We start from the raw sequence: 25,295 nt of genomic DNA on the forward strand, positions 1-25,295 counted from the left end.
CATTTGGGATCAAATCTAGGCATTGACATATATAGGTCATTTATTCTACAAATTGAACCACATCCTTAGCCTCCTCCTCTTCTTCTTCCTCTTTTTTCTTCTTTTTTCTTTTGATATTGTGGCCATTTTAATATTTTTATTTGGCTTATAAAACTGAAGTTGAGAAATTTACTTAACACATATTGCCCACATATGTGAAGCTTTGTTTTCATTGATTGCTTCTTTAATGTTCTACTTTTCACTTTGAGTATTTTAAGTATAATGTGTCTTTGTGTGTATCTGTTCTGGTTTATTTTATTTGTTTTTATTTTTATTAATTTTTAAAAATTCCTTTTATTTACTTATTTTTGGTTTTGGGGCCACATCGCAAGGGTTACTCCTGGCTCTACACTTAGAAATCACTCCTGGCAGGCCAGAGTTTTCTTGTCTACTTTTCCTTCTTCCTCCTCCCCATCTTCCTTCTCTTCTTTATCTTCCCCTTCTTCTTTTTACTCTTCTTTATCTTATTTTTCTTCTTTGCCTTATTTTTTAACTTATTTAATTTATTTTTTATTGTTTTCCTTTCTTTCTTTCGTTTTTTTTTTTTTTTGGTTTATTATTATTTTTTTTTGGTTTATTTTTTTGGGGGGATAGCCCTGACAGGCTCCGGGGGACCATATGGGATGCCGGGATTCGAACCACCATCCATTCAGGATCAGCTTAGCTTGCCAGGCAAACGCCTTCCCGCTGTGCTACCTCTCCGCCCCTGTTCCCATCCTAGACACCTCCTGCGCATGCGCATTCAGGATCTCCGAGTAAGGAGACCATCCCCCTCCTGCTCGGCAATCGGCTTCGTCATGCCTGCTCGGCGCTCGGCTCGCCGCCCTGACGCATGCGCACTACGGCTCGGGGAAGTGTCAAGAGGCCCCGCTGGGTCTCCCTCGCCCTCGCCTGGACCCAAGTGGACCTCGGACCCTCTCGGACCCGGGTCCGGGCCCAGCAGCCATGACGAACGGTGAGAGGAGAGACAGGAGGCAGGGATGGGGATGGAAATGTGGCCTTGTCATGGCTGGGATTGACGTGGCTCTTCTCCCCGCCCCACTCCCAGCCCAGCCTACCCCTGGCCCTTTGCACACACCCCCAGTCCTCAGGGTTCTCCCTGCTCTGTACTTTGGATCTTTCTAGAATTCTCTTTCTGGCCCCTGGAAGCCTAAATGGGAAGGCAGCACCCGCCCCCAGCACCACCTTGAACCCAGGGCTGAAAGAAAGTTTTCCAAAAAACAAAAAATAAAATAGACTCAGCCCATAGTGCTCTCTGCTGCGGAAGCCTAATGGGGAGGGCAGCCCCCCACTTGAACCCAGGGCTGAGAGGTTTTCCATAAAAAATAAAAAAAATTAAAAAAAGACTCAGCCCACAGTGCTCTCTGCTGCCCCTTTGCACTGCAAGCTCTGTACTTTTGCTCTTTTTAGAATTTCTTTCTGGTCCCTGGAAGCCTAAGGGGAGGGCAGTCCCCCTCACTTGAATCCCACCCTCCCTACCCCCCACTTCACCTTCAATCCTTCATCCCTCCAGGAGCAATCCCTGAGCTCAGAGCCAGGTGAGGCAGAACAAACCCAGAAGTAAATAAGTAAATAGGAATTATCCCCCTGCTATTCTGATTCTGACCTAATTTTCCAGCCCTGATTAAACACTTTAGAGCATGGCTTCCGAATTCCATGGCAGGAAGCTAGCCAGGTCTTTATGGTTTTTACTGTCAGTCTTGCAATGAAAACGAAGAGAAGGCCTCTTAGGCAGTGTGAGTTGAGGGGCAGAGGAAAACATTTTTTAAGATGTTCTTTTTCCATTCAGTTTAGCACTTATTATTAAGCTTTTACCCTGACAATTCTGGCAATGTCTACAAAAGCTTATGAGGTTGGGAGCTTGGGAACAGAATTGGTGGTGGAACTAGCATGTTAAAATATAATATATAGTTTGTGGGGACTAAAGATACAGTACAGTGGGAAGGGCATTTCCTTTGCCTGCGACTAACCCACTTGTATCTACACATTCCATATGGCACCTTGTACTCCAACCCTGTCAGAATTTAACCCTGAGCACAGCTGAATGTGACCCAAAACCAAAAGACAAAATGACAAAAAACCCAGGAAGTTTCTGTATTAATTTTCTGGACTTTTTTTTTTTTTTTTTTTGGCCAAACCCAGCGGCACTCAGGGGTTACTCCATGCTCCGCGCTTAGAAATCGCTCCTGGCAGGCTCGGGGGGACCATATGGGATGCCAAGGTTCGAACAAGAGTCTGTTCTGCATTGGCAGCGTGCAAGACAAATGCCCTACCTCTGTGCTATCACTCTGGCCCCTCTTGACTCTGTTTTATGTGACAAGTAGGTGTGAGGCACTTTGAGTGGAGGGAAGAGGCAGGTGATTATAAAACCTGTAGATTTTGATTATATCAATACCCCCTTTTTTTTTGGGGGGTAGTCATATCTGGCGGTGCTCAGGGGTTACTCCTGACTCTGCACTCAGAAGTCACTCCTGGCAGACACCGGGGACCATATGGGATGCCAGGATTCAAACCATTGTCTGTCCTGGATCGGCTGCATGCAAGGCAAACGCCCTACCGCTGTGCACTCTCTCTGGCCCCTGAAATACTTTTTCAATCCTTTTAAGTTTCCCAAGCAGCCAGAGGTGTGAGGTTAAGATAGCACAGTTCCAGAAGAAACATCATCCTAAAGAAGAAGCCTTCTAAATTAGAAAATAAGAACCTCTTCCCTTTTAGGGTACAGTCAGTAACATTGCAGTTAGGTAATTTATTGTGCTGACATCTACAAGAAATAGTTTATATATGTAAGAAATAGAAACCTCTTCCAGAATTTTCTCATATATCAAAGCCTCATGTTTTTTGTTTGTTTTTAAACAATATACAGTCTCCTTAGGTCCTTGCTCTGTGCTTAGAACATCAATACCTGCAGTACCGAGAGATCATGTAGTGCTGGAGATCAAACCTTTGATTCCCACATGTAGAGCATTTGCTCTGGTCCTTTGAGCTATCTCCCTGGCCCACCTTTATCTTTTATCTTTGTTGGTTTTGGGGTCATATCTGGCAGCATTCAGGGATTACTCCTGGCAGGGATCACTCTTATGGGGTACCAGGGATTGAACCCGAGTCAACAGTATACAAGGCAAGCTGTGCTCACCAGCATCAGTTTCAAAGATTCTCAACCATTTCCCACCCCTAGCTATTCCTCAAGTTTATTTTATTAACTTCATGCACTTTTCCTAGGATTATTGTTCTAAAGGTCTATAGGTGTGGTGAAATTATGGTACCAGGGATATCTGCACGCATAGTCATTTAACTAGGTTAGGCCAGAGCTTTCTTTGGCTACTTGTTATCAAAGGTTGACACCAGGCGAGGTTATCATCTTGCTGGTATCACACTCTTCTCTCCTTGGCATTTTCCTGTGGGCCCATCTGTCCCAGGAGACTCAACACCAAAGGTTTCCTTTTCTTTCACAGTGTACTCTTTGGATGGAATTCTGGTGTTTGGTTTGCTCTTTGTGTGCACCTGTGCCTACTTCAAGAAAGTACCTCGTCTTAAAACCTGGCTGCTCTCCGAAAAGAAGGGAGTTTGGGGTGTGTTTTACAAAGGTAAGATAATATCAGCACAGGACAGGAGATTTCCATCTTTGCCTGAGGAGGTACAAAGTGGTGGTTGGGGGTGCTGGGATAGGCAGGGATTATATTTGGCTTCACTCACACATAAGTGGTTTTTGTTTGTTTGGGTTTCTTTGTTTGGTTTTTGGGTCACATCTGGTGACACGGCTCTTCGTTTAGAAATTACTCCTGGCAGGTTCAGGGACCATATGGGATGCCTGGTATTGAACAAGAGTCAGCTGTGTACAAGACAATCGCCTTACCTGCTATGCTATTGCTCCAGTTCCAAGTATTTTATTTTGCATTTTAGTATTTTTCATGCAGTAAAAGAATATGTTTTGTTGTATTTTGGGGCCACATCTGGAGTGGAGTATTCAGGGCTTACTTCTGGCTTTATACTCAGGGGTCACTCTTTTTTTGGTTGGGGGGCCGCACCCGGTGACGCTCAGGTGTTACTCCTGGCTATGTGCTCAGAAATCACTCCTGGGGCCCGGAGAGATAGCTTGCAGGTAAGGCGTTTGCCTTTCATGCAGAAGGATGTGGTTTGAATCCCAGCATCCCATATGGTCCCCCGAGCCTGCCAGGGGAGACTTCTGAGCGTAGAGCCTGGAGGAACCCCTGAGCACTGCTGGGTGTGACCCAAAAAACAACAAAAACAAACAAAAAAATCACTTCTGGCTTGGGGGACCATATGGGACACTGGAGGTCTGTTGTAGAAACACGGTCTGTCGTAGGTCAACCACATACAAGGCAAACGCCTTACGCTGTGCCACCGCCTTACGCTGTGCCACCGCTTTGGCCCTCTTGGGTGTTTTTGTTTTGTTTTGTTTTTGTTTTGGGGCCACATCCAGCAGTGCTCAGGGATTACTCCTGGCTTTGTGCTGCTGACTAGCTCTTGCACTCAGAAATGACTCCTGGCAGGCTCAGGGACTATATGGATCGTTGGGGATTGAACCCAGGTTGGCTGAGTGCAAGGCAAATGCCCTACAGGCTTTGCTATTGCTCTAACCCCTGGGTGTTTCTTTTTTTTGGGTGGGTGGGGTAGGAGAGGTCTTCCAATCATGCTTAGAGTGAGCCAGGGCTATTCCCAAGGATTCTTAGCTAGCCTGTGTATATGTCTCAGTGCTAAGGTCATAGGATTTGTAGTGTGTGAACCTTAGGGTGCTGCTTGAGTCCTGGATGCCATATGGGGTATTGGGGATCAATCTGGGTTGACTGCATGCTAGGTCTTGCATCTGACTAGAAATTTTATTTTATTTTTTGGTTTTTGGGCCATACCTGGCAGGAATTACTCCTGGTTCTGCACTCAGAAATTACTTATGGCAGGCTTTGGGAATCATATGGGATGCTAAGGATCTAAGCCAGGTCAGCATGCAAGGCAAATGCCCTACCTGCTGTACTATCACTTTGCCCCTCCTTTTGGTATTTGGGTCATACCCAATGATACTCAGGAGTTACTCCTGGCTATGTGCTCAGAAATTGCTCCTGGCTTGGGGGATCATATGGCACGTCCGGAGATTAAACTGCGGTCCATCCTAGGGCAGCCACGTGCAAGGCAAATGCCCTACCACTTGTGCCACTGCTTTGGCCCCCTTTTATTTAGTTTTTGGTGTTTGGACCACACTCTGCAGTGCTTAGGGACTGCTCCTAGCAGTGTTCAGGGACCATGTTGTGCTGGGGGTTCAACAGTTGCAATCAGCATGCAAAGCATTTACTCAGTCCTCTTGAGTTATTTCTCTAGCCTCTGTGACTAGAAATTTTAAACTATCACTTTGAAAGTTGAGACATTTCTGAAGGAAGAAATATGATTGCTCTTTCTGCTTTTTCCTCGCAGCCGCTGTGATTGGAACCAGACTGCATGCTGCTGTGGCAATCGCTTGTGTTGTAATGGCCTTTTATGTCCTGTTCATAAAATGAGTTTCAGAATATTCATCTCATCAACCTCCGGCCAAGGGGACAAGCGTGAAGAACCAGTCGGCAGCTGGGGCCTGGCCCAGAAGAGTTGAGATGACATCCTCACAGTCCCCAGGATGACACCACAGCACCTGCTCCTAACATATGTGGGGAAAAGCTCCTCGTGATTACAAAATTAATTTATGCTTCAAGGGATTCCAGAAAGCCAGCTTCCTTTGGTCTGTGTGTCAATTGGACCTTGGTAGAGATCATAAAATGTCCAGAAAAGTTATATCCTCCAGTGATAAGAGTATATATTTTCTGCTTAAAAACCTATCACCTAATTTTTTTTCAACTTTCCTTCAGAATATTTGCAAACCGAGGCTTATTAGAAAAGGATATAGATGTGTTTAACGTTTGGAAAGAATTTTTAGGATGACTTCTTCCTCTTAGTTTTTGTTTGATTTGAATTTGGCACATTCGGACCTAGGGGTGCTGGGTGAAAAACAGAAGTTAGACAAATGTCAAGAAATTTTCTTGCTTTGGAACTGTATCTTTCATATGCCTACCTAGGAACATAAGAGGCATGATTCTCGCTGCCAAAAGGGAACAGATGATAATGTTTCTGCCGTGTGCTGGTAGCCTGAGAGTTTTGCTAAGAGAATCTGGGCCCGTGTAAGACTGGAAATTCTCTTTTTTTTGTAATGAAACCAGAGAGGAGAATTTTAAGACACGAAAAACAAGGCTCATCAGTATCCCTGAAAAGATGACTTCAATGAAACAATACGTGTAAAATGAGTCTACTATTTTCCTAAAGTTTTCTATATCTCCTAAATTACTGAGTTCTGGATACTGTTACTCAGTTCAAAATGTAACCACTAGGGGAAAGAGAAAGTATTGAAAAATAATTGTCTAATATATTTGCTTTTAGGGTAGGAGAAATAAATATATCTAGTATATTAATTCATATACTAGTCAATTCATCTAGTATAAGGATTATTGTAAGATGGAAGTTTTGTCCTGTTATTCAAGATACAAAAGATATATTCCATGCTCAGAAATCGCTCCTGGCAGGCACAGGAAATGCCGTCCCGGGTCCTTCCTGGGTTGTTAGCAAGGCAAATGCCCTACCGCTGTGCTATCACTCTGGCCCCCTCAAGATACAAACTTTTTTTTTGGCTTTAGGCCACACCTGGTAGTGGTGCTCAGGGCTTACTCCTGGCTCTGCACCTAGAAATTACTCCTGGCAGGCTCTGGGAACCATATGGGATGCCAAGTATCGGGTATCAATCCCGGGTAGGCTGCCTGCAAGGGAAACGCCCTACCTGCTGTGCTATTGCTCTGGCCTCAAGATACGAACTTAATCTTTGTTTATGTTTGTTATGGAAATTTTTAGTTGATTACTTGTTTTTCTAAATTTTTTTTTTTTTTTGAGGAGGGGGCATCAGGGCCACACTGCCAGTGCACAGGGACTACTGCTGGCTTTGATATGGCTTTGATATGGCTCAGATATCACTCCTGATGGTGATGAGGGGACTGAGCAGATGCAGTGCTGGTAAATAGAACTGGGCTAGCTGCATGCAGGGCAGGCATCTAACCCCTGTACTATCTGTCCGAGTCCTAGGCCAACTCTTAGTTTTCTTCAGATGATAATTACTTATTATCATCTTAATTGTTGGAAATTCTATTTGTTTTAAGAACATGAAAAGTTAGAATCAGCAAGAGAAGTCGCTAGTATTCATAGGCATGATTGCACAGGACATAAAATCCATAAATGAAGCGATAGAGGAGATTTAGAGGTTTGCAATTGAGATTTTAGGAGTTGTCAATGGACTATAGCTCCTGAAAAGCTCACTTTGGAAGGGACGACTTCTACATTTTTTACTCCTTATATTTGTCAAAGGTGGTTATATTTACAAAACCTAATTATTTTTTACCAAATTTACCAAACCTAGAATGGTTTCAAATTAGATTATTATAAAAAGCAAGCATAGACATGGATAGGCCAATCGAACTGTCCATTAGAGTGGAACTATACGATGGACCATTGGTTGTGGTCTGTACCTAGGTGGCAGTAAACTGTCTTTTGTCTTACTCTTAAAGAACAAAATTGCTCAGAAGTTTAGATTCTGATGTAGGCAGTGGAGTGCCTTTCGGTTTTCAAGTAGTCTAGAAAGGCACCAAGTAAACATCGCATGTGTGATAATCTGGCGGTGGGTGTTGACTCAAAATATTGATAACAGGGTAAAGTTTCCATGATTCACTATGGTTTCCATGGTTGTTTCTAAGGATTTTTCACATGAGAGAAAGGAAGTCGAGTCAGGTAGGAAAGAATGATTATACCTTTTGGGCGTAAGTTTGGGATCTGGTGACCAAAGAAATGGCACCCCCCCAAATATAGGTTCAACATGTTTTGCACTTTTTATATTTTAGCTTTAAAGACGTTCATTTTCTAATAGAGCTTACATCATTCAGTCTGTTTCATATTTTAAATTGACACCATTTTACAGTTCTAAGTGTACAACCAACTTCTATAAACCTTTTGGGTTGGGTTATCGTGGCTTAAATTCTTGGATTGTTAAATTTTGAGACGTTTTCTTTCCAAATTATACCAAAAAAGTACACAGGGTAAAGGTAATTTACAGCAGGAAACATGCTTAGATTAATTTCCTGACTTTATGTAAACAGATAACCAGTTTAACTCATTACTTTGATGTGTCACATATTTTTGGCTGAACGAATAGGAGGTTTTTTCTTTGGGGAAAACTTCTAGGGGGATGGGAATGGGACAGCAATATTGCCTCAGATTCAAATTGGCATCAACATACCCTGACTGCCAGGGTAGAATGAAGTGTTTTATAGTTTAAATACAATTTTTTATTACTCATTGTCTGCACAAATCCTTGAAAATAAAAAAGAAATTTTCCTTATCATTGTCCATTTTGTTGGTCATATGCTGAATTTGTTGAACTTCTTCAGTGTTCTCTAGGTTCTATCTCCATATAACATTATTCCTGTTAGTGAACCCCATTCATATTTTATGATGATCACAATAGCTACCTTTTGGAGAAGTCGGTGTATGTGCATTCATAACAGGGGTCTCAAACTCGCGGCCCTCCGTACAACATTTTGTGGCCCTGCTCTAGAGGAATCTTTTGTTTTGTTTTAGTTGTTTGGGTCACACCCCCCAATGTTCAAGACTTACTACTGACTTTGCACTCAAGGATCACCCCAATTTTGCCTCCTGCGGCCCCCAGGTAAATTGAGTTTGAGACCCCTGAAGATACTCCAGAGACAGAATTATCTTATATATCAGTGCCTAGAACTGGTATAGAAGGTTAAAGAAGAACTAGGTAGGGGTTTAGAGCAATAGTACAATGGTGGGTAGGGAGCTTGCCCTGAGCATGTCAAGAATAATTCCTATATAGAGAGCCTGGAGTGATCCCTGAGCAACACCGGATATGGCCCAAAGGCCAAAAAATGAAAAAAGAAAAAAATTAGATTAATACTTCTTTTTAAAGCAACTTTTTTATTAATTGATAGGTTTTGGGCCATACCCAGCCATGCTCAGGGGTTACTCCTAGCTTTGTGCTTAGAAATCACTCCTGCCAAGCTCAGGGGACCATATGGGATGCTGGGAATCGAATCTGAGTCTGTCCCCAGGTTGGCTGTGTGCAAGGCTAATAATGCCATATCGCTGTGCTATTTCTCCAGCTCCTGGATTAATACTTCTTTTTTTTCCCCCCACTGTTTACCCTCACTTTTTTTTTATTAATAACATGTTCTCCAACACAGGAAGCATTATTATTACTATTTTCTTTCTCTTTTTTTTAGTTTTTTGGTGGTGTTATTATTATTTTCTGGTTTGCTTCTAAGTTACACATTTGGCCTTCATTAGTTTTTAAAATTCCCTTTTGATGGAAAAAATTCTATTTAAATGGAATGCTAAGATTGTCCATGTCTAACTACTACGGATCATCTCTCAAAGTACCTACCTGCTTTCACACTATATGTTTCAGAGTTCTTGAACATTTTTTTTATTAGCTTGTACATGAAAAGGTATTATTTTCTGGTTTGCTTCAAGGTTGTTTTTTTTTTTTTTTTTTTTGGTTTTTGGTTTTTGGGCCACACCTGGTGATGCTCAGGGGTTACTACTGGCTATGCGCTCAGAAGTCCCTACCTGGCTTGAGGGACCATATGGGATGCCGGGGGAACGAATCGCGGTCTGTCCAAGGCTAGCGCTGGCAAGGCAGACACCTTACCTCTATCGCCTCCATGCCTGCCCCTGCCTTCATTCATTTTTAAAATCCCCTTGTGATGGACAAAATTCTATCTTAATGGAATGCTAAGACTGTCCATGTCTAAAATGATCATCTCTCAAAGTATCTGCTTTCACATGATATGTTTCAGACTTCTTGAACATGTTTTTATTAGCTTGAACATGAAAAGGATTAAATACTTTTTTATTTTATTAAATACTTACTGGCATAAAGACACCATCTGGACTTAACCTTTTATTTTTGCTTTTTGTTTTGCTTTTGTGCTCAGAGCACCTACACCTGGTGATACTCAGAGATAGTTCTTGGCTCTGTACTAAGGGATTTTAACCTTATTTATTTTTTTATTTTTATTTTTAATTTGTTTTTTGGGTCACACCCAGCAGCCCTCAGGGATTACTCCAGGCTCTACACTCAGAAATCCTTCTTGGCAGGCTCAGGGGGACCATACGGGATGCTGGGATTCGAACCACCGTCCTTGTGCATTCAAGGCAAACTCCTACCTCCATGCTATATCTCTCCAACCTCTGGCCTTAACCTTTGAACTTGAAGAACTTGATCCCACCTGCCTGTGGGCTTTCGAGTTTCCTTTCTCCCAGCCTTAAGGGGGCGCTCTCTGTTGGAGGACTCACACTCTATGGATGGAAAAAACTTACACTCTATGGCTGGAGAACTCACTCTATGGTTGGAGAATTTACACTGGCTGAAGGATTTATATTCTACGGCTGGAGGATTTACACTCTATGGTTGGAGAACTCACACTCTATGGTTTCTTCCCAGAATCCTCCGCGGGGCGGGCGCGCAGGCTTTAAAAGGGGGCGGGACTTCCGCCCGGCGGGGCAGTGCGGCCTGGGGTGTGGTTGGTGATGAGTGTGCGAGCGTGAGTGTGAGTGAGTGAGTGTGCAAGGCGAGTGTGTGCGCCCACCCCTGCGCCCCTTCCCCGCCTACACCTTGATCTTATTTGATCGGGTCGAACCCCAACCCTTAGCCCCGCCGGTTCGACCCGAGATGAGAAAAACCTCCCTCCTGCGAAGCCCGCCTGTTGGGCCCTGTGCAGTGAGGCCTTCCTGGAGGCGGTGGCGTCACCACCTGAGGCCCTAGTTCGGTCCCGGCCCAGAGTCGGTTCCGAGGGGTCCGGTGCTCGGATGTGATGAATTGATCAGATAGACGAGGCCCGGAGGTTCGCCCCCCGGGTCGCTGATTTATCAAAGGCGATTCTGATCTGAGCCTGGACAGCCCTCCCCCCCCCCCAAGGACTTGGGCCAAGAAGAGGGGGAAAGAAAAATTGGGGACTCCCACTTGGGGTGAAGGGGTCCTCATCATTCTTTATTCCCCTTTCCTTTTCTTTCTAGTTCTTTAAAAAAAAATGCAGTTGATTGATTGACTGACCCCAAGGTGCTCAGGGGTTCCTCCTGGCTCTGCACTCGGAAATCAGCTCCTGGCAGGCACTGGGGGGACCCTATGGGATGCCTGGATTCGAACCACCGTCCTTCTGCATGCAAGGCAAACGTCCTACCGCTGTGCTATCTCTCTGGACTCTCAAGCTTTTTTTTTTTTTTTTTTAAAGCAGATTATTGATTGATTGGTTTTTTTTTTTGGGGGGGGGGGTCACATCCGAGGTGCTCAGGGATTACTCCTGGCTCTGCACTCAGAAATCGCTCCTGGCAAGCTCGGTGGACCATATGGGATGCCAGGAATTGAACCCAGGTCTATCCTGGGTAGGCTGCATGCAAGGCCTTAAAGGCCCTGCCATAGTGTTATGTCTCCCCCTGATAGTTAAGACTTTGTGGAACTACCCCGACTAGGTAGGTCTAAAAGCTGTACTGCACACATTGTAATAATTTCTTTTGCTGTTCAGTATTTATTCAACAGTGTGGATGCTCTCCAAACCTAATTGGGATTTAGGCTGAGAACATAGTTCTTTGGCAGTGTGCATTACATGTGAGTCCCCGGGTTAGTTTCCTGCTCCATTTGAGTGGGTTTCTGAGTTAAATCCCAGGAACTTTAGAAAAAAATCTGGGGAGGGCCGGGGGTAGGGCGGTAGGTCGTCTGCCTTGCATGCAGCCCATCCAGGATGGACGGTAGTTCGAATCCCGGCATCCCATGTGGTCCTCCGAGCCTGCCAGGACTGATTTCTGAGCGCAGAGCAGGGAGTAACCCCAGAGTGCAACCGGGTGTGATCCAAACCACCCCCCCCCAAATAAAGCAAAAAATGCTGGGGAGGGCAAAGTACTAAAGGGCAATGTAGTGGTAAAGCAGTTGGATTGCTGTGAGGCCTTTGATTGGATTACACTCTGACAAAGGGGAGGGAGGAATTGACTCTGCAGTGATCTAAAAAGTTCTCTTTCCATTTGCACATTCAAACAGCAAAGTTCACGTGACTTTTTAATTTTAGAGACATAATTAATGCATATTTATTTTGTGACCACAGCTTGCTGCCTACTTTTAGTGCTGTGCTCATTGGCCTTTTTCATGCATTCAGCCTGCTGAACTCTTCTCCAACCCTGACCTTCATTTTTAATATTTTCAATTCTGAGCTGTAAGATACTGAACCCTATTCGTAAGAAAATAAGACTGGATGGACCTGGAGCCATACTCGAGCAGGTCAGGCACTTACCTTGCATGTGACCAACCCAGGTTCAGTCACCTGCATCAGAGCTGCCCCTGCCTTCAGTAGTGATCCCTGAGCGCTGAGTCAGGAATAAGCCCTGACTACCTCACTGACTGTAACTGCCCCTGCCAAAGTAATTTTCTTTTTTGATATATCTAAGAAAGGATTGACTCCAATATATAATGTATAAAATAGGAATGACTATATCTTGCCTCAGTGCTATTGTTCTCTCCTGAGGTTTTCAGCAAGATGACTTCCCAAGCTGCAAATAATGCCCAACAAGATTCATTTTTAGATGTTGGAAAACTCATGTTTTTTCAGGGTCGTCAGATGGTAACGTAGCCCGGATTATTTAACACTTCAGGCTTCCTCTTGCACAGATCAATTTAATGGAGGTGGGCAGCAGGGCATTACATTATTTCCAGGTCCAGAGAGTCTTGTCAGCACTAGGTGGAGAAGAAGCCACCATCATTTTTTCGAGAGTAGCCTCCATTTGTGGCTGCAGTATGAGGGGATACTGGAGAAAAGAGAAGTGGGAGTGGGCTAAGAATTTCAGATTTTGTTTTTGTTTTTATTTTTATATTTTTGTTTTTGGGTCACACTAGGCAACACTCAGGGCTTACTCCTGACTCAATGCTCAGAAATCGCTCCTGGCAGGCTCCGGGCAGGGATGCCGGGATTCAAACCACCGACCTGCATGCAAGGCAAACAAATGCCTTACCTCCATGCTATCTCTACAGCCCCCTCAGGTTCTTGGTCTTTGGAAATCTTTTTTTTTTTTTTTTGGCTACACCCAGCTGTGTTCAAGTATTACTTCTGACTTTTCACTCAGAAATTGCTCCTGGCATGCTCAGGACACCATATGGGATGCCAGGGATTGAGCCCAGGTCTGTCCCAGATCGGCTACATGCAAGGCAAATGCCCTACTGCTGTGCTATTGCTCTGGCCTCAACACTATTAAAAAATTCATTTCATAGTTCTGAAGAACCCTTCGACCCTGATGTTAATTTCATATATGTCATATCACTGCTCTTCCATCCTCCTTTAGTATCCCTCATGTTCCCCACTAGCTAGTTGTCTCAAATTACTGTTTCAGGTCCATTTAGACAAATTTACTTAATCCAGCAACTCAAATAGTTGCTTACCAAATAGTCCTTACCTATGGACCCCTGGATACTGTGGATGCTTTCCTTTTTGGGGCTGACCCACTTTTTGATGTTATCTTGGATAATGAAGGTTTGTGGGGTTTGGTGTTCTCCAGGGAATTGCAGCCTGGATGATGGTGTGCTGCTGGTGAAGGAGAAAATTGGATTAGGAGGGCTGGAGTGATAGTACAATGGGTAGGGCCTTTGCTTTGCATAGGACCCACCCAGGTTCAATCCCCAGCATCCAGAGAGTCCCTTGAGCCCGCCAGGAGTGATTCCTGAGTGCAGTGTCAGAGTATCCCCTGAGCACTGCCTGCTGTGTTGCCCCCCACCCTCCAAAAAAAGGATCAGGACAAAGGTGAGAAAAGGTCAGTGGCCAGTACATGAAACCTGATTAAGAAGGCTCTTTGCAATTTTCTCTGTAAAATTCACTAAAGAGTGTTTTCAGGCACAATTTGGAGGATCTCCAATTTAGACTATAAAAAATGGGAACTTGCAAGCGTTAGCCAAGGAAGGACCGCGGTTTGATCCCCCGGCGTCCCATATGGTCCCCCCAAGCCAGGGGCGATTTCTTTTTTTTTTTTTTTTTTTTTTTTTGGTTTTTGGGCTACACCCGGCGATGCTCAGGGGTTACTCCTGGCTGTCTGCTCAGAAATAGCTCCTGGCAGGCACGGGGGACCATATGGGACACTGGGATTCAAACCAACCACCTTTGGTCCTGGATCGGCTGCTTGCAAGGCAAACGCCGCTGTGCTATCTCTCTGGGCCCAACCAGGGGCGATTTCTGAGCACTCAGCCAGGAGTAACACCTGAGCATCAAATGGGTGTGGCCCAAAAATAAAAAAAATTAAATAAATAAAAAATGGGAACTGCAGAGAACCTCTAAGCCCTTGGAATGAGTCACTATAACATAGTTTGAGATTACCCAAGGCCTGGACAAGAGGTTCCCAATAGACTCCCAACCCAGAGAGCCCCTAGGCAAGTGGCTCTTTATTTGGGGGAAAGGGCACACCAGACAGAGCAGGTCCCTTCTGGCTTGGCTGGGGGTGAGGTGCCAATGCTATACTCAGCAGTGCAGATACTCCCACTACCGTGGAGTGCCAGCTGAGAACATTGGAGCTCTGAGCCGGCTGGCAGTGCACCTGTCCACCTTCCTCATGGCAATGGTGATTAGAGCTGCATGAGGCATCCAGCTACCCTGCTTAGCCTTCAGACCAAGTCTTCTGGAACCAGAACTTTCTCACAAAAAAACTGCCTATTGATTTTCTGGGGTGGGAGGGATAGGAATGTGCTAAAAGGAAGCAGAAGAACTGAAAAAGATATCTGAGCTTAAAAAAAAAAAAAGCCAAAGATATAAGACATATATAAGGCATCCTGGGATAATCTTCCCCAGCACTAAATATTCTCCCCTAAGCACTGCCAGAAAAGATTCCTGAGCACAAAGGGCCAGAGCAATAGCACAGCGGGTAGGGCATTTGCCTTACATGTGACTGACCTGGCTTGACCTGGTTTGGTCATTGGCATGCCATATGGTCCCTTGAGCCTGCCAGGAGTGATTTCTGAGAGCAGAGCCTGGAGTAATCCCTGAGCACCACCGGGTGTGGCCCAAAAGTAAAAATACCTGAGCACAGACCACCTCTCCCTACCCCCAGCAAAAAGGCAGTGGGCCAGGAAGGTAGTTCAAAGGCCAAATATGAATGCACCTCATGCTGAAGCTTCTGGCTTGATCCTCAGTATGCATTGTCCTCCCAAGAATCACCAGGATGACACCCCAAGTCTCTCAAGGATCACTGTAGCCCTTGAGTACTATTATGTGTAGCTAAAAAAAAAAAAAAAAGGAATAGGGGACCAGAGAAAGCATGGAGGTAGGGTGTTTTGCCTTGTATGCAGAAGGACGGTGGTCCGAATCCCAGCATCCCATACAGTCACTGGAGCCTGCCGGGAGCGATTTCTGAGCACAGAGGCAGGAGTAATCCCTGAGCACTGCCTGGTATGACCCCACACACACAAAAAAAAGAAAAGGAATGGACAGGGAAATAGGTCAAAAGGTAACGGGGCCGGCAAGGTGGCGCTAGAGGTAAGGTGTCTGCCTTGCAAGCGCTAGCCAAGGAAAGATCGCGACCTCGATTCGATCCCCGGCGTCGCATATGGTCCCCGCAAGCCAGGGGCAATTTCTGAGTGCTTAGCCAGGAGTAACCCCTGAGCATCAAACAGATGTGGCCCCAAAAAAAAAAACCCAAAAAAGGTTATAACATATCCATGCATGCTGGAGGCTGGGGTTTGATTCCTAGCATGACATGGTTTCTTGAGTAAGTTGTGACCTACCCAAAGCCCCTTGCTGGGAATAGTACACCTGAACACCAAAACATGAAGCCTTCCAGTTATCAGAACTTGTGTTACAGATGTGGGGGAAAAAATGTAAAAAGATAATTACCTGTTGATATGCTATTGGGGGGATGTGTCAAACCAAGTGGTGATAGGGTGATAGGGCTTACTCTGTGCTCAGGAGTCATTCCCGGTAAGCTTGGAAAACATGAAAACATGAGTTGCTGGGGATCAAACCCAGGCCAGCTGCATGCAAGGTAAGCACCCTATTCACTGTACTATCATTCTGGCCCTAATTTGCTATTTCTCAGGTTGTCAGGATCCACCTTCCTCCTGAAGCCAAGCAGGAACAACTGCCTAGACTGGGTTTTTCTCAAGATGGGTTTAATAGGGAACAGGCAGAATAGGTAAGCCAGGGGCCTTACAGCAGAAACTACTAGTCCAGTTAACAGTCCTTGCAGAGCAGTCATTTGGGAAATCCAGCCAGCATCAGGGAGAAACAGGAGAAAATGCTATATAACCCAAGATTAGTTGATAGGTGAACTTGTATAATTTGGGGGAGGGAGATGAGCTTCCTTAGGGTTGAAAAGGCTCCACCTTCTCCGCTTACCTGTGGCTATTCTGGATGGTTTCCTTTTGTAGCAGTATCTCACATTTGTTCTTGAATGATCCAGTGTGGTGATCATATAAAGCTGCTAAACGGAAATCCAGGTCATCCTTAGGCACCTGTAAAGAAGTCAACCCCTAAGATGAACACCGCACCTCCTCCCAGCTCTTACTAGATTCTGTTGGAATTTACTTACTTTCCTACAAAATATAGTGAACCCCTTTTGGTCCTGATATCCACCAATAGCCCCTACTAAATTGTCTATGGTTTCTTAGCCCTTGTCAACAGAGTTACTTGGGCTTCTTACCTCATTTATGGTTCTCATCAGAAGAGTGAAGAATCCGGTGAGAAAAGGATTGTTCCAGAAAATTCTAAAAGGAGCAAACTGCTCCTTCTCTTCCCAGAGACCAGAAAATTGATACCCGGTTTTACATTTTGGTCGTTCTTGGTTTGGGACAAAAGGGAAGAAAATGCTGAAGCAGGCAAGGACAGACTTTGTAAGAAGGATATTAGTAAAATTAATATCCTTCATTAGGCTATAAAGAGATGTAAAAGGAAAAAGCATTTCCATGCTAGGTACCTCGGGATCAAAAAACCAAATCCCCCTTCTCATGGAGGTGACTGTGAGAGTTGAGTTGAGCCGGTCCCAGGGGTCCTGGTACTGAATGAGGTGAGTTGGGTTCTTAGGAGGCTCTTTCTGCAAAAGCAGAAAACAAAACAAAACAAAAAAAGTACATTTAGAACAGGGCTATAGGAAACCTTGCTGAAAGAATGCCTTGAGCATCTTCATGCCTGTTCTACATGAAAAACATCTGAAAAGAGAATTACAGTAGGAGGGAGGCAATACTACTCATACAAGCTTTTGAGCCATCTAAGTCTTCATATAAATCTTTCTGAAATAAGCCAGTGTGGTAGTATAGTGGATAGAGCACTTACCTTACTTGAGGCTGACATGCATTCAACCTCCAGCATCCCATCCCATAATGGTCCCTGAGCCCCACAAAGAGTGACTCAAGTACTGCCAGACATGGCTCCCAAACAAAACAAAAGAAATAGGCCAGAATATAGGGAAAGGGTGGAGTGGAACAAGGGAAGGAGTGGGGACACACTGTGAGGTGCCAGGAATGGAACCTGGTGCTCCTGTATGCAAAACCTGTGTCCCAACCCTTTGAGCCATCTTGGAGATTTCCTCAAAAATACAAATTAGCAATATATAAGGTACCCCTGGGTGCATAAACAGCAGGTTCCTGTGGTAGAATTGTTATAATGCTGATAAAAAGAAACAAAATGGGGGCTGGAGAGATAGCATGGAGGTAAGGCGTTTGCCTTTCATGCAGGAGGTCATCGGTTCGAATCCCAACGTCCCATATGGTCCCCTGTGCCTGCCAGGTGCAATTTCTGAGCATGGAGCCAGGAGTAACCCCTGAGCATTGCTGGGTGTGACCCAAAAACCACAAAAAAAGAAAGAAAGAAAGAAAGAAAGAAAGAAAGAAAGAAAGAAAGAAAGAAAGAAAGAAAGAAAGAAAGAAAGAAGGAAGGAAGGAAGGAAGGAAGGAAGGAAGGAAGGAAGGAAGAGAGAAGAAAGAGAGAGAAGAAAGGAAGGGAAGGAAGGAAGGAAGGGAAGGAAGGAAGGAAGGAAGGAAGGAGAAAGAAAATGAATTCCCAGTCAGGACTACTGCTATGTGGTCTTAAACATTCTTCCTTTTTTGTTTTTGTTTTTGTTTTTGGGTCACACCTGGCAGTGCTCGGGGTTACTCCTGGCTCTACACTCAGAAATTGCTGCTGGCAGGCTCAGGGGACTATATGGGATGCCGAGATTCGAACCACCGACCTTCTGCATGCTATCGCCTTACTTCCATGCTATCTCTCCGATCTCTTAAACATTCTTTTCAAGTTTACATGAGTTTTCTTTCTTTGGGTGCTTTGGTTTGTTCCACAGCCTCCGGAGAGGCACATTAGTGTCACTGAGGGTGTCTGGATCATCAGCTCTGATGAGTACATGTGTGTTTGAGCATGCTCTGTGATGGAGGGGGCTCTTGTTGAGAGGTCTCACCTTGGGCCCTGAGCTGCCAAGACAGGCTGCAACTAATTTAACTGAGTTGGAAAAAGAGGGTTGAAAGTATGGATGGGGCGGGAGAGATAGCATGGAGGTAAGGTGTTTACCTGGCATGCAGAAAGACGGTGATTCGAATCCCAGCATCCCATATGATCCCCCAAACCTGCTAGGAGCTATTTCTGAGCATAGAGCCAGGAGTAACCCCTGAGCACTGCTGGGTATGACACAAACAAAACAAACAAAACAAAGAAAGTATGGATGAATTAATGAATAAATATAACTTATTGTCTAATATCAGATTTTCTTGGATATTTTTTGTTTGCTTGTTTGTTTTAGGTCCATACCTGTTTGTGCTCAGGGTTTAGTCCTGACTCCAATCAGAAATTACTCCTGGTAGATTTGGGGAACCATATGTTGGGTATTGAACCCAGGTAAGCCACATGCAAGGAAATGCCCTACCCACTGTTCTATCTCTCTGGCCCCAACAACTCAACTAGTCTGTGTCAAATTTGGGTACATTATATATTATTTTTCTTACAAGTCACAGTTTACAAAACTCATTGACAGTGATAAGAATTTGGTATACGCTAAAGCTAAAGGTAAGGTGCCTGCCTTGCCTGCGCTAGCCTTGGACGGACCTCGGTTCGATCCCCCGGTGTCCCATATGGTCCCCCAAGCCAGGAGCAACTTCTGAGCACATAGCCAGGAGTAACCCCTGAGCGTTACCGGGTATGGCCCAAAAACCAAAAAAAAAAAAAAAAAGAATTTGGTATAATAAATCCTGTTATATCTCAATACAAAAAAAGAAAAAAATTAGAGCTGTGTTGGAGGAGAAATCAGAGTGAGTCATTGAGATCTGGGGATCAGCTCCATGAAGCTTGTGAAAGTGGTTGATGAAAAAGGAAAATATGAGTTGATAAAGATTGAATTATGCATAAAATTGGGAAAGGAATAGAGAAAAAGGGACTAAGAAGCAGTCAGGGAAGTTAAGAAGTGTGCAGTGTCTAAGAGAGTGAGAAAGAATCTAGTAAGCAGAGAAGGGTTCTTTAATGATCAAAGAGAAAGTCCATTAGGTATTCAATCCTTTAAATAACTGCCCCAAGCATGAATATGAAAGGTGAATACCTGATTATTTTATTACACATAAAGTGTCATATTATTTATTGTCCTGCAGTACCTGGCACATTGAATCAATGACTGAATTCCAGTGAATACAACTACAGGTCAACATTTCAGTCAACCTACCTCATGATAAAATCCCTCTCCCTTAGACATGGTAGGATGCTGGATGGCCCTGCTCAAATAACATTAACAGTAATGCCAGGCACTGTGCTTTTACCAAAAAGGATAAAAGAAAGGAAGTTGTTGGGGTCGGAGAGATTACACAGTGGGTAGGGCATTTGCTTTGTACAAGGCAGACCTGGGTTCGATCCTCAGCATCCCATATGGTCCCCTGAGCCTGCCAGGAGGGATTTCTGAGCATAGAGCCAGAAGTAACCTGAGCGTCGCTGGATGTAGCTCAAAACCAAAAAGAAAAAAAAAAGTTACAAGCTCATGATTCAAGCAGAAGCAGCTCTCCTCCTCATTCCTCAAAGGTACCTGAGTTTCGATCTTAGCAGCAGTTGATGAGATTGTCTTTCACCAAAAAAGTCCGCACAAGCACTATCTTTGTTTTTTTTTTGTTTTTTTTTTTTTGTTTTTTTTTGGTTTTTGGGCCACACCCTGTGACGCTCAGGGATTACTCCTGGCTATGCGCTCAGAAGTTGCTCCTGGCTTCTTGGGGGACCGAACCGCGGTCCGTCCTAGGCTAGCGCAGGCAAGGCAGGCACCTTACCTCCAGCGCCACCGCCCGGCCCCGACAAGCACTGTCTTTAAACCCGATTTCCCTCATCTCATATCTCATTCAAAGTTTCTCTCTCTCTCTCTCTCTCTCTCTCTCTCTCTCTCTCTCTCTCTCTCTCTCTCTCTCTCTCTCTCTCTCTCTCTCTCTCTCTCCTCTCTCTCCTCTCTCCTCTCTCCTCTCTCTCCTCTCTCTCCTCTCTCTTCTCTTTCTCCCTCCCTCCCCCCCTCCCCCCTCCCTCCCTCTCTCCCTCTCCCCTCTTTTTCCTCTCCCCCCTCCCTGGTGTGGGTGTGACTCACCATCCATGTAATAATAACATATGGAATTTGGGGAGGGGTAACAATTTCTGGCATTGTGATTCTGGTTCCATGAAATGTTCTCTTCGTTCTCTGGGGGCCCAACTCCTTGTTTGCCTCCTAGTTACTTCTCAATTCTGCCTTCTCTTTCTTTCTTTCTTTCTTTCTTTCTTTCTTTTTTTTTTGTTTCTTTGTTTTTTGTTTTTGGGTCACACCTGATGGTGCTCAGGGGTTACTCCTGGCTCTGTACTCAGAAATCGCTCCAGCAGAAACGGGACCAAATGGGATGCCAGGATTCGAACCTACCATGTGTCCTGGATTGGCTGCATGCAAGGCAAACACCTTATCACTGTGCTATCTCTCCAGCCCCCAGCTCTGCCTTTTCTTTTCTTTCACACAGTGATGCTCTCAGTGGCCTTTCATTTCTGATTTTCTTTTTTTTTCTTTTTGGTTTTGGGGTCACACCTGGCAGTACTCAGGGATTACTCCTGGCTCTATGCTCAGAAATTGCTCCTGGCAGGCTCTAGGGACCATATGGGATGCTGGGATTTGAACCACTGTCCTTCAGTGCCTAAGGCAAACACCTTACCGCTGTGCTCTCTCTCCGGCCCAGATAGACTTCTTCAAGCCTCTCACTCATTAACCTTCTATCTATTTCCCCTCAAATGTCTCCAAGGTGCTGCAAAAATGACATGTGGACTCTTGACATCTCTGCCCCCAAAATCTGCTTCCACTGGGTGCTTCATTTAAGTAAATGGTATCAATTAATCCTCCCAGAATCCTGTTATTCCACGTTCAGCTCCTCTTTTTTGGGTTCACATCCAGTCATCACCAAATCCCATTCATCCTTCTTCTCTTTGCATCCTTCTCCCATTTGCATTTCATGGTCATTTCTTGGCTAACATTAGACCCATTATAATTCCTCGTGGGACTACGGCCTCCAGAAGTTCTTGTTTCCTAGATCATTCCTGGATCATTGCTCTAATTTCATCCTAGCCAATCCCCTGTTAGTATAATGCTTCCTAAAACACCCTTCATCTATAACACCCAGTCTTCATTCCAGTGCTTAAAATTCTCACACGGTTTCCCAGCACCTGCAGGATGAAATCTAGCTCATTGGCAGTGTTTTCCAGACCACACTCACCCCAATAAGCTCTCCCTCGGCCCTCCTACCACCACTAATGCTCCATGTCCCAGCCATTCTAGATTACGGCTCCAAAAAGTCAATGTCTATCTTCACACTTCTTGCTTGTTCATTCATTTTTTTTAAATCCATTTTTGCTTTTGAGCCACACCTGGAGGTGCTCAGGACTTACTCCTGATTCTGTGTCAGGGGACCATATTGGTGCTGGGGATTGAACCCGGGTCGGCAGTGTCTAAGGCAAGCACCTTACTGTTATCTCACTGGCTTCTGGGCAAGTCCATTTTTTTTTTCTGGTGCTGTTGCCATCAGCATCTCTTTTACTAGAGTTATCTTGAGGACAAGAACTATATCAACTTTATTATATTTCTAAGGATGTCTGGCATTCTTAGAGCAAGTAATAAACAAAAAAAGAGAGAGAGATGACCATTGTGATGTACTTAGTAAAAATCCCTTGTGTCTTTTGACTAGAACTCTACTCTCTCTGCTCAAAATCTAAGCTGTGTAGAGGCAAGTAGAGAACAAAAATCCACAGCACCTAACCCAATGTCATCACCAGAGTCTTTAAAGTCAATGTTACATCTCCTCTCACAAGAGCAGAGCTGTCCACTCACTCTATTGGGAAACTGGGAAGAAGCCACAAAATACCTTGGAAGTCTGCAAGTGCCCCAAATGGGAACCACTGTCATCCGTGGGGCGCTGGAAAGGATCTTGGGTGCGTGGCATGGCATAAAACACAGTGGGAGGCGCTCTCTTCCAAGGCTGATGGCAGGCCCACACAACCTTACCCGCAAACTCCTGGGATCCCAGATGTTTGCGACGCCCAGAATCGGTTGCCAGGCAACAGGGCAATGTGCCATGTGTGACAGAATCGAATTTCCTCTAAGAAGGTGCTGGCTCCACCTGATGGACAGATGCAGAAAAGGGCCCTTAAGGAAAGTGGAGAGTTGGACTTGGGAGCCGTGGATTTATTTGCAAGCCAGAGACTGAGTTGCAAAATGCCTCCCATGGTTTAAGAGGACTTCTGCAGAAACCAGTGCGGTGAAAGAAATCCTAAAGCAAGACCTCACCATTTCTTGGCATGTAACAGAAGGATTTCCCACCCTATCTCTCTTCGAGCCCATGCCAGGCGCAATTTGCAACCGTGCTGGCGAAGGCAAACCCTCCTTTGCTGTCCACTTAGGTTTGCATGCACAAACCAGAACCGGTGTGCAATGCACGAATGGATTTGGCAAGCATGCAAGCCATCACTCTAAGAAAGTCGCAGAAGGTAGGTGTTTGCTGTTGGGATTTTTTTTTTTTCTCTTCCAGGATCTTTATTTCCATGTATGCAAGCTCATCTGTTTTTGCAGAATGCCACGTCTGCAAATAAATGAGAAAAGGCTTCCAAAGCGCCCAAGGCCTCGCAGGGCTGTGCAGAACATGCAAAAGAAAGGGGAGATCAACCTGAGAAGAGATTTCCACCCCGGTTCTATGCCTCGAGCCCAGGCCTGGTCGGTTGGGACGGTTGCAAGCCCCTGTGGTCCAGCCCCCCCTCCCCCCCGAGCGCGCAGAACGAGGATGCTGTTGCCAAGGCGACCTACCCGACGCGGGTAGCAGCAGCAGAGGCGAACTCAGGAGGGAGGAGGAAGGATAGGAGGCGGCCCAGGGAGGTGACTTGCAGCCGGCCCGGCCCCTCGAACCCACCCCTACCCGCCCCCAGGAGCCTCCCTCCGCCTTTCCCCCTTGCCAGCTGCCAGCTGCTAGCACCTGAGTAGTCGCTCACTGGGCCCCAAGCCATGGCCCAGTCTGGGCACAGTCGCCTCCATCCCTGGGCCAGCCTGCTCCGGCTCCTGCGGCTGCTACTGGGGTTCGGCCTCGCCTTCCAGGTGACCCAGGGAGCAACACCCGAGCTCTACGCCTGCAAGGAGGTAAGGAAGGTCCTCCTGGTCTTCCAGATCTTGGACCTCCCCTTCCCCAGGCAAAGACAGTAGGTGGCAGGCGTTGCAGAGTTTTAGGGTTTCTTTTGGGGGTGAGCCTAGAGGAGTGGAGAGGGAGTCTTGGGGAGCCCACCCACTCGAGGACAAATGAACTAGATGGTCCTCTTGCCCACCCACCCTGCCAGGGGGGCTCAGAAAAAGCTGTGGCTCCCCTGGGGGTCAGCACTTTGGAAAGGGAGAAAGACCTCTCCCCTGTGATTTAACTGATGGTAAAAGCAGGCCTGAACCCAAACAAGGAGGGTTGGCAGGGGCACAGAGGATATGACATATAGGGGAGTATTAAGATCAGAAAGGAGTTTGGGAAGCCCTCAAAGAAAAAGTGGGGGGAGTGAAGTTAGATCTTGGTTGGCTCAGAGCTTCAGAGATATAAGGTGTGTGTTGCGTGTGTGTCCCCGGAGGAACCGGTTGGTAGCAGAAGACGGGATTTGATAGATTGATTTGTCACCACCAGATACCCACGTGGCTGCAGCTCAGGGGGATATTTGGGAGCCTTTTCCTACCTTTGCCTCCTACCAGGGGGACTTGACTTAATGTCCCCAAACATTAATGACCCCCAAATCTGCCTGAAAATAAATAGGTTTTGCATTCTTTAAACCCTTTCATTTCGTTTAAATCTTTAAATCTTCATTTTTCCTGATCTCAGCCCCAGGACTCCCACTGACATGTTGTTTTGTAAGGTGCGCCTAAAAGAATGTCTTTCAGCCGAAAATGCCCTTTGAAACGTTCTTTTTTAGAGGAGTAGAGGAAAGAAACAACTTCGTCATTTCTACAGAATAGAAAAATCTATATGGTTGTATTCATGAATATATCTTTTCTCTTTGACCATATGGCAGAAGTAGCAACCAAATATTTATGAGAATTACATTGGGAAAGCAAAAGTTGCTCTTGGGTTGGAGAAATTGTACAGGAAGTAAGGTAAGAAACGCTTTTTGTAAACCACTGGCGTTGGCAACTCTGGTTTGAATCCCTGCCACTAAATATGGTCCCCTGAGCTCTGCCAGGAGTAATTCCTGAGCTCAGAACTAGGAGTAACCCTGATCATTGCTGGGGTGGCATAAAAATCTAAAACTGAAAACAGCTACCACTTTTGTTGACCTCTTTGTCTACTACAGAAAATAGAAACATTAAAAGGTACTTCATATTATCTTTCTTTGGAGGCCGGGCAGAGTATTGAATCCTCCTAAATTCTCATTTGTTTATTTATTGATTACTTTGTTTTGCTTTGCTCAGGGTTTATACGTGCCCAGGAATCATCTTCAGAGGTGCTCGGGATAATAGTATACTCTACCTACTGTACTGATCTGAGTTTGGTCCCAGGCATCACATGGGAAATACCAGAACAGAGTCGAAGCTGTGACTCCAAATGCCAAAATAAATAAATAAACAAAAGCTAAAAATATAAGTGGGAAAATTAAATAAAAATTAAAATGCTTGGGCCCACCCCCCAAATAAATAAATAAAAATTTTAAAAAAGGTTACTTTGGGGGCCGGGAAGG

At 45.1% G+C, this 25,295-nt stretch overlaps 3 protein-coding genes and 1 non-coding gene across 5 annotated transcripts in view; 3 read left to right on the forward strand and 1 right to left on the reverse strand.

Moving 5' to 3' along the window:
* The first annotated feature begins 868 nt into the window (after positions 1-868).
* TMEM167B (transmembrane protein 167B) lies at positions 869-5,814 on the forward strand. 2 transcript variants are annotated; one of them, XM_049765833.1, is made up of 3 exons: positions 869-994; positions 3,492-3,693; positions 5,464-5,814. In XM_049765833.1, exons 1-3 carry the CDS (start codon positions 985-987, stop codon positions 5,633-5,635), a joined length of 384 nt encoding a protein of 127 aa, XP_049621790.1. In that variant the 5' UTR covers positions 869-984; the 3' UTR covers positions 5,636-5,814. The 2 variants fall into 2 exon arrangements, with proteins under 2 accessions (XP_049621790.1, XP_049621789.1); XM_049765832.1 differs by having other exon boundaries at positions 871-994; positions 3,492-3,623.
* Positions 5,815-10,609: 4,795 nt separating this feature from the next.
* On the forward strand, positions 10,610-11,025 carry LOC125997837 (small Cajal body-specific RNA 2). The gene has a single exon (XR_007491843.1). It is a non-coding gene; the product is annotated as a small Cajal body-specific RNA 2 (non-coding RNA).
* A 1,751-nt stretch (positions 11,026-12,776) lies between these two features.
* On the reverse strand, positions 12,777-23,613 carry CFAP276 (cilia and flagella associated protein 276). Its single transcript, XM_049765853.1, has 6 exons — positions 23,570-23,613; positions 22,469-22,749; positions 17,068-17,184; positions 16,491-16,606; positions 13,570-13,697; positions 12,777-12,927 (listed from the first exon to the last, which is right to left on the reverse strand). Exons 2-6 carry the CDS (start codon positions 22,544-22,546, stop codon positions 12,857-12,859), a joined length of 510 nt encoding a protein of 169 aa, XP_049621810.1. The 5' UTR covers positions 22,547-22,749; positions 23,570-23,613; the 3' UTR covers positions 12,777-12,856.
* ELAPOR1 (endosome-lysosome associated apoptosis and autophagy regulator 1) overlaps positions 23,536-25,295 on the forward strand; it is a 111,618-nt gene continuing 109,858 nt past the window's right edge. Inside the window, exon 1 of the mRNA XM_049765669.1 lies at positions 23,536-23,730. Coding sequence (XP_049621626.1) covers positions 23,599-23,730 — 132 coding nt within the window. The 5' untranslated portion in view covers positions 23,536-23,598. The remainder of the gene's footprint in view (positions 23,731-25,295) is intronic.

This window comes from Suncus etruscus, chromosome 19, assembly GCF_024139225.1.
Source record: "Suncus etruscus isolate mSunEtr1 chromosome 19, mSunEtr1.pri.cur, whole genome shotgun sequence".
NCBI classification, from domain to species: Eukaryota; Metazoa; Chordata; class Mammalia; order Eulipotyphla; family Soricidae; genus Suncus; species Suncus etruscus.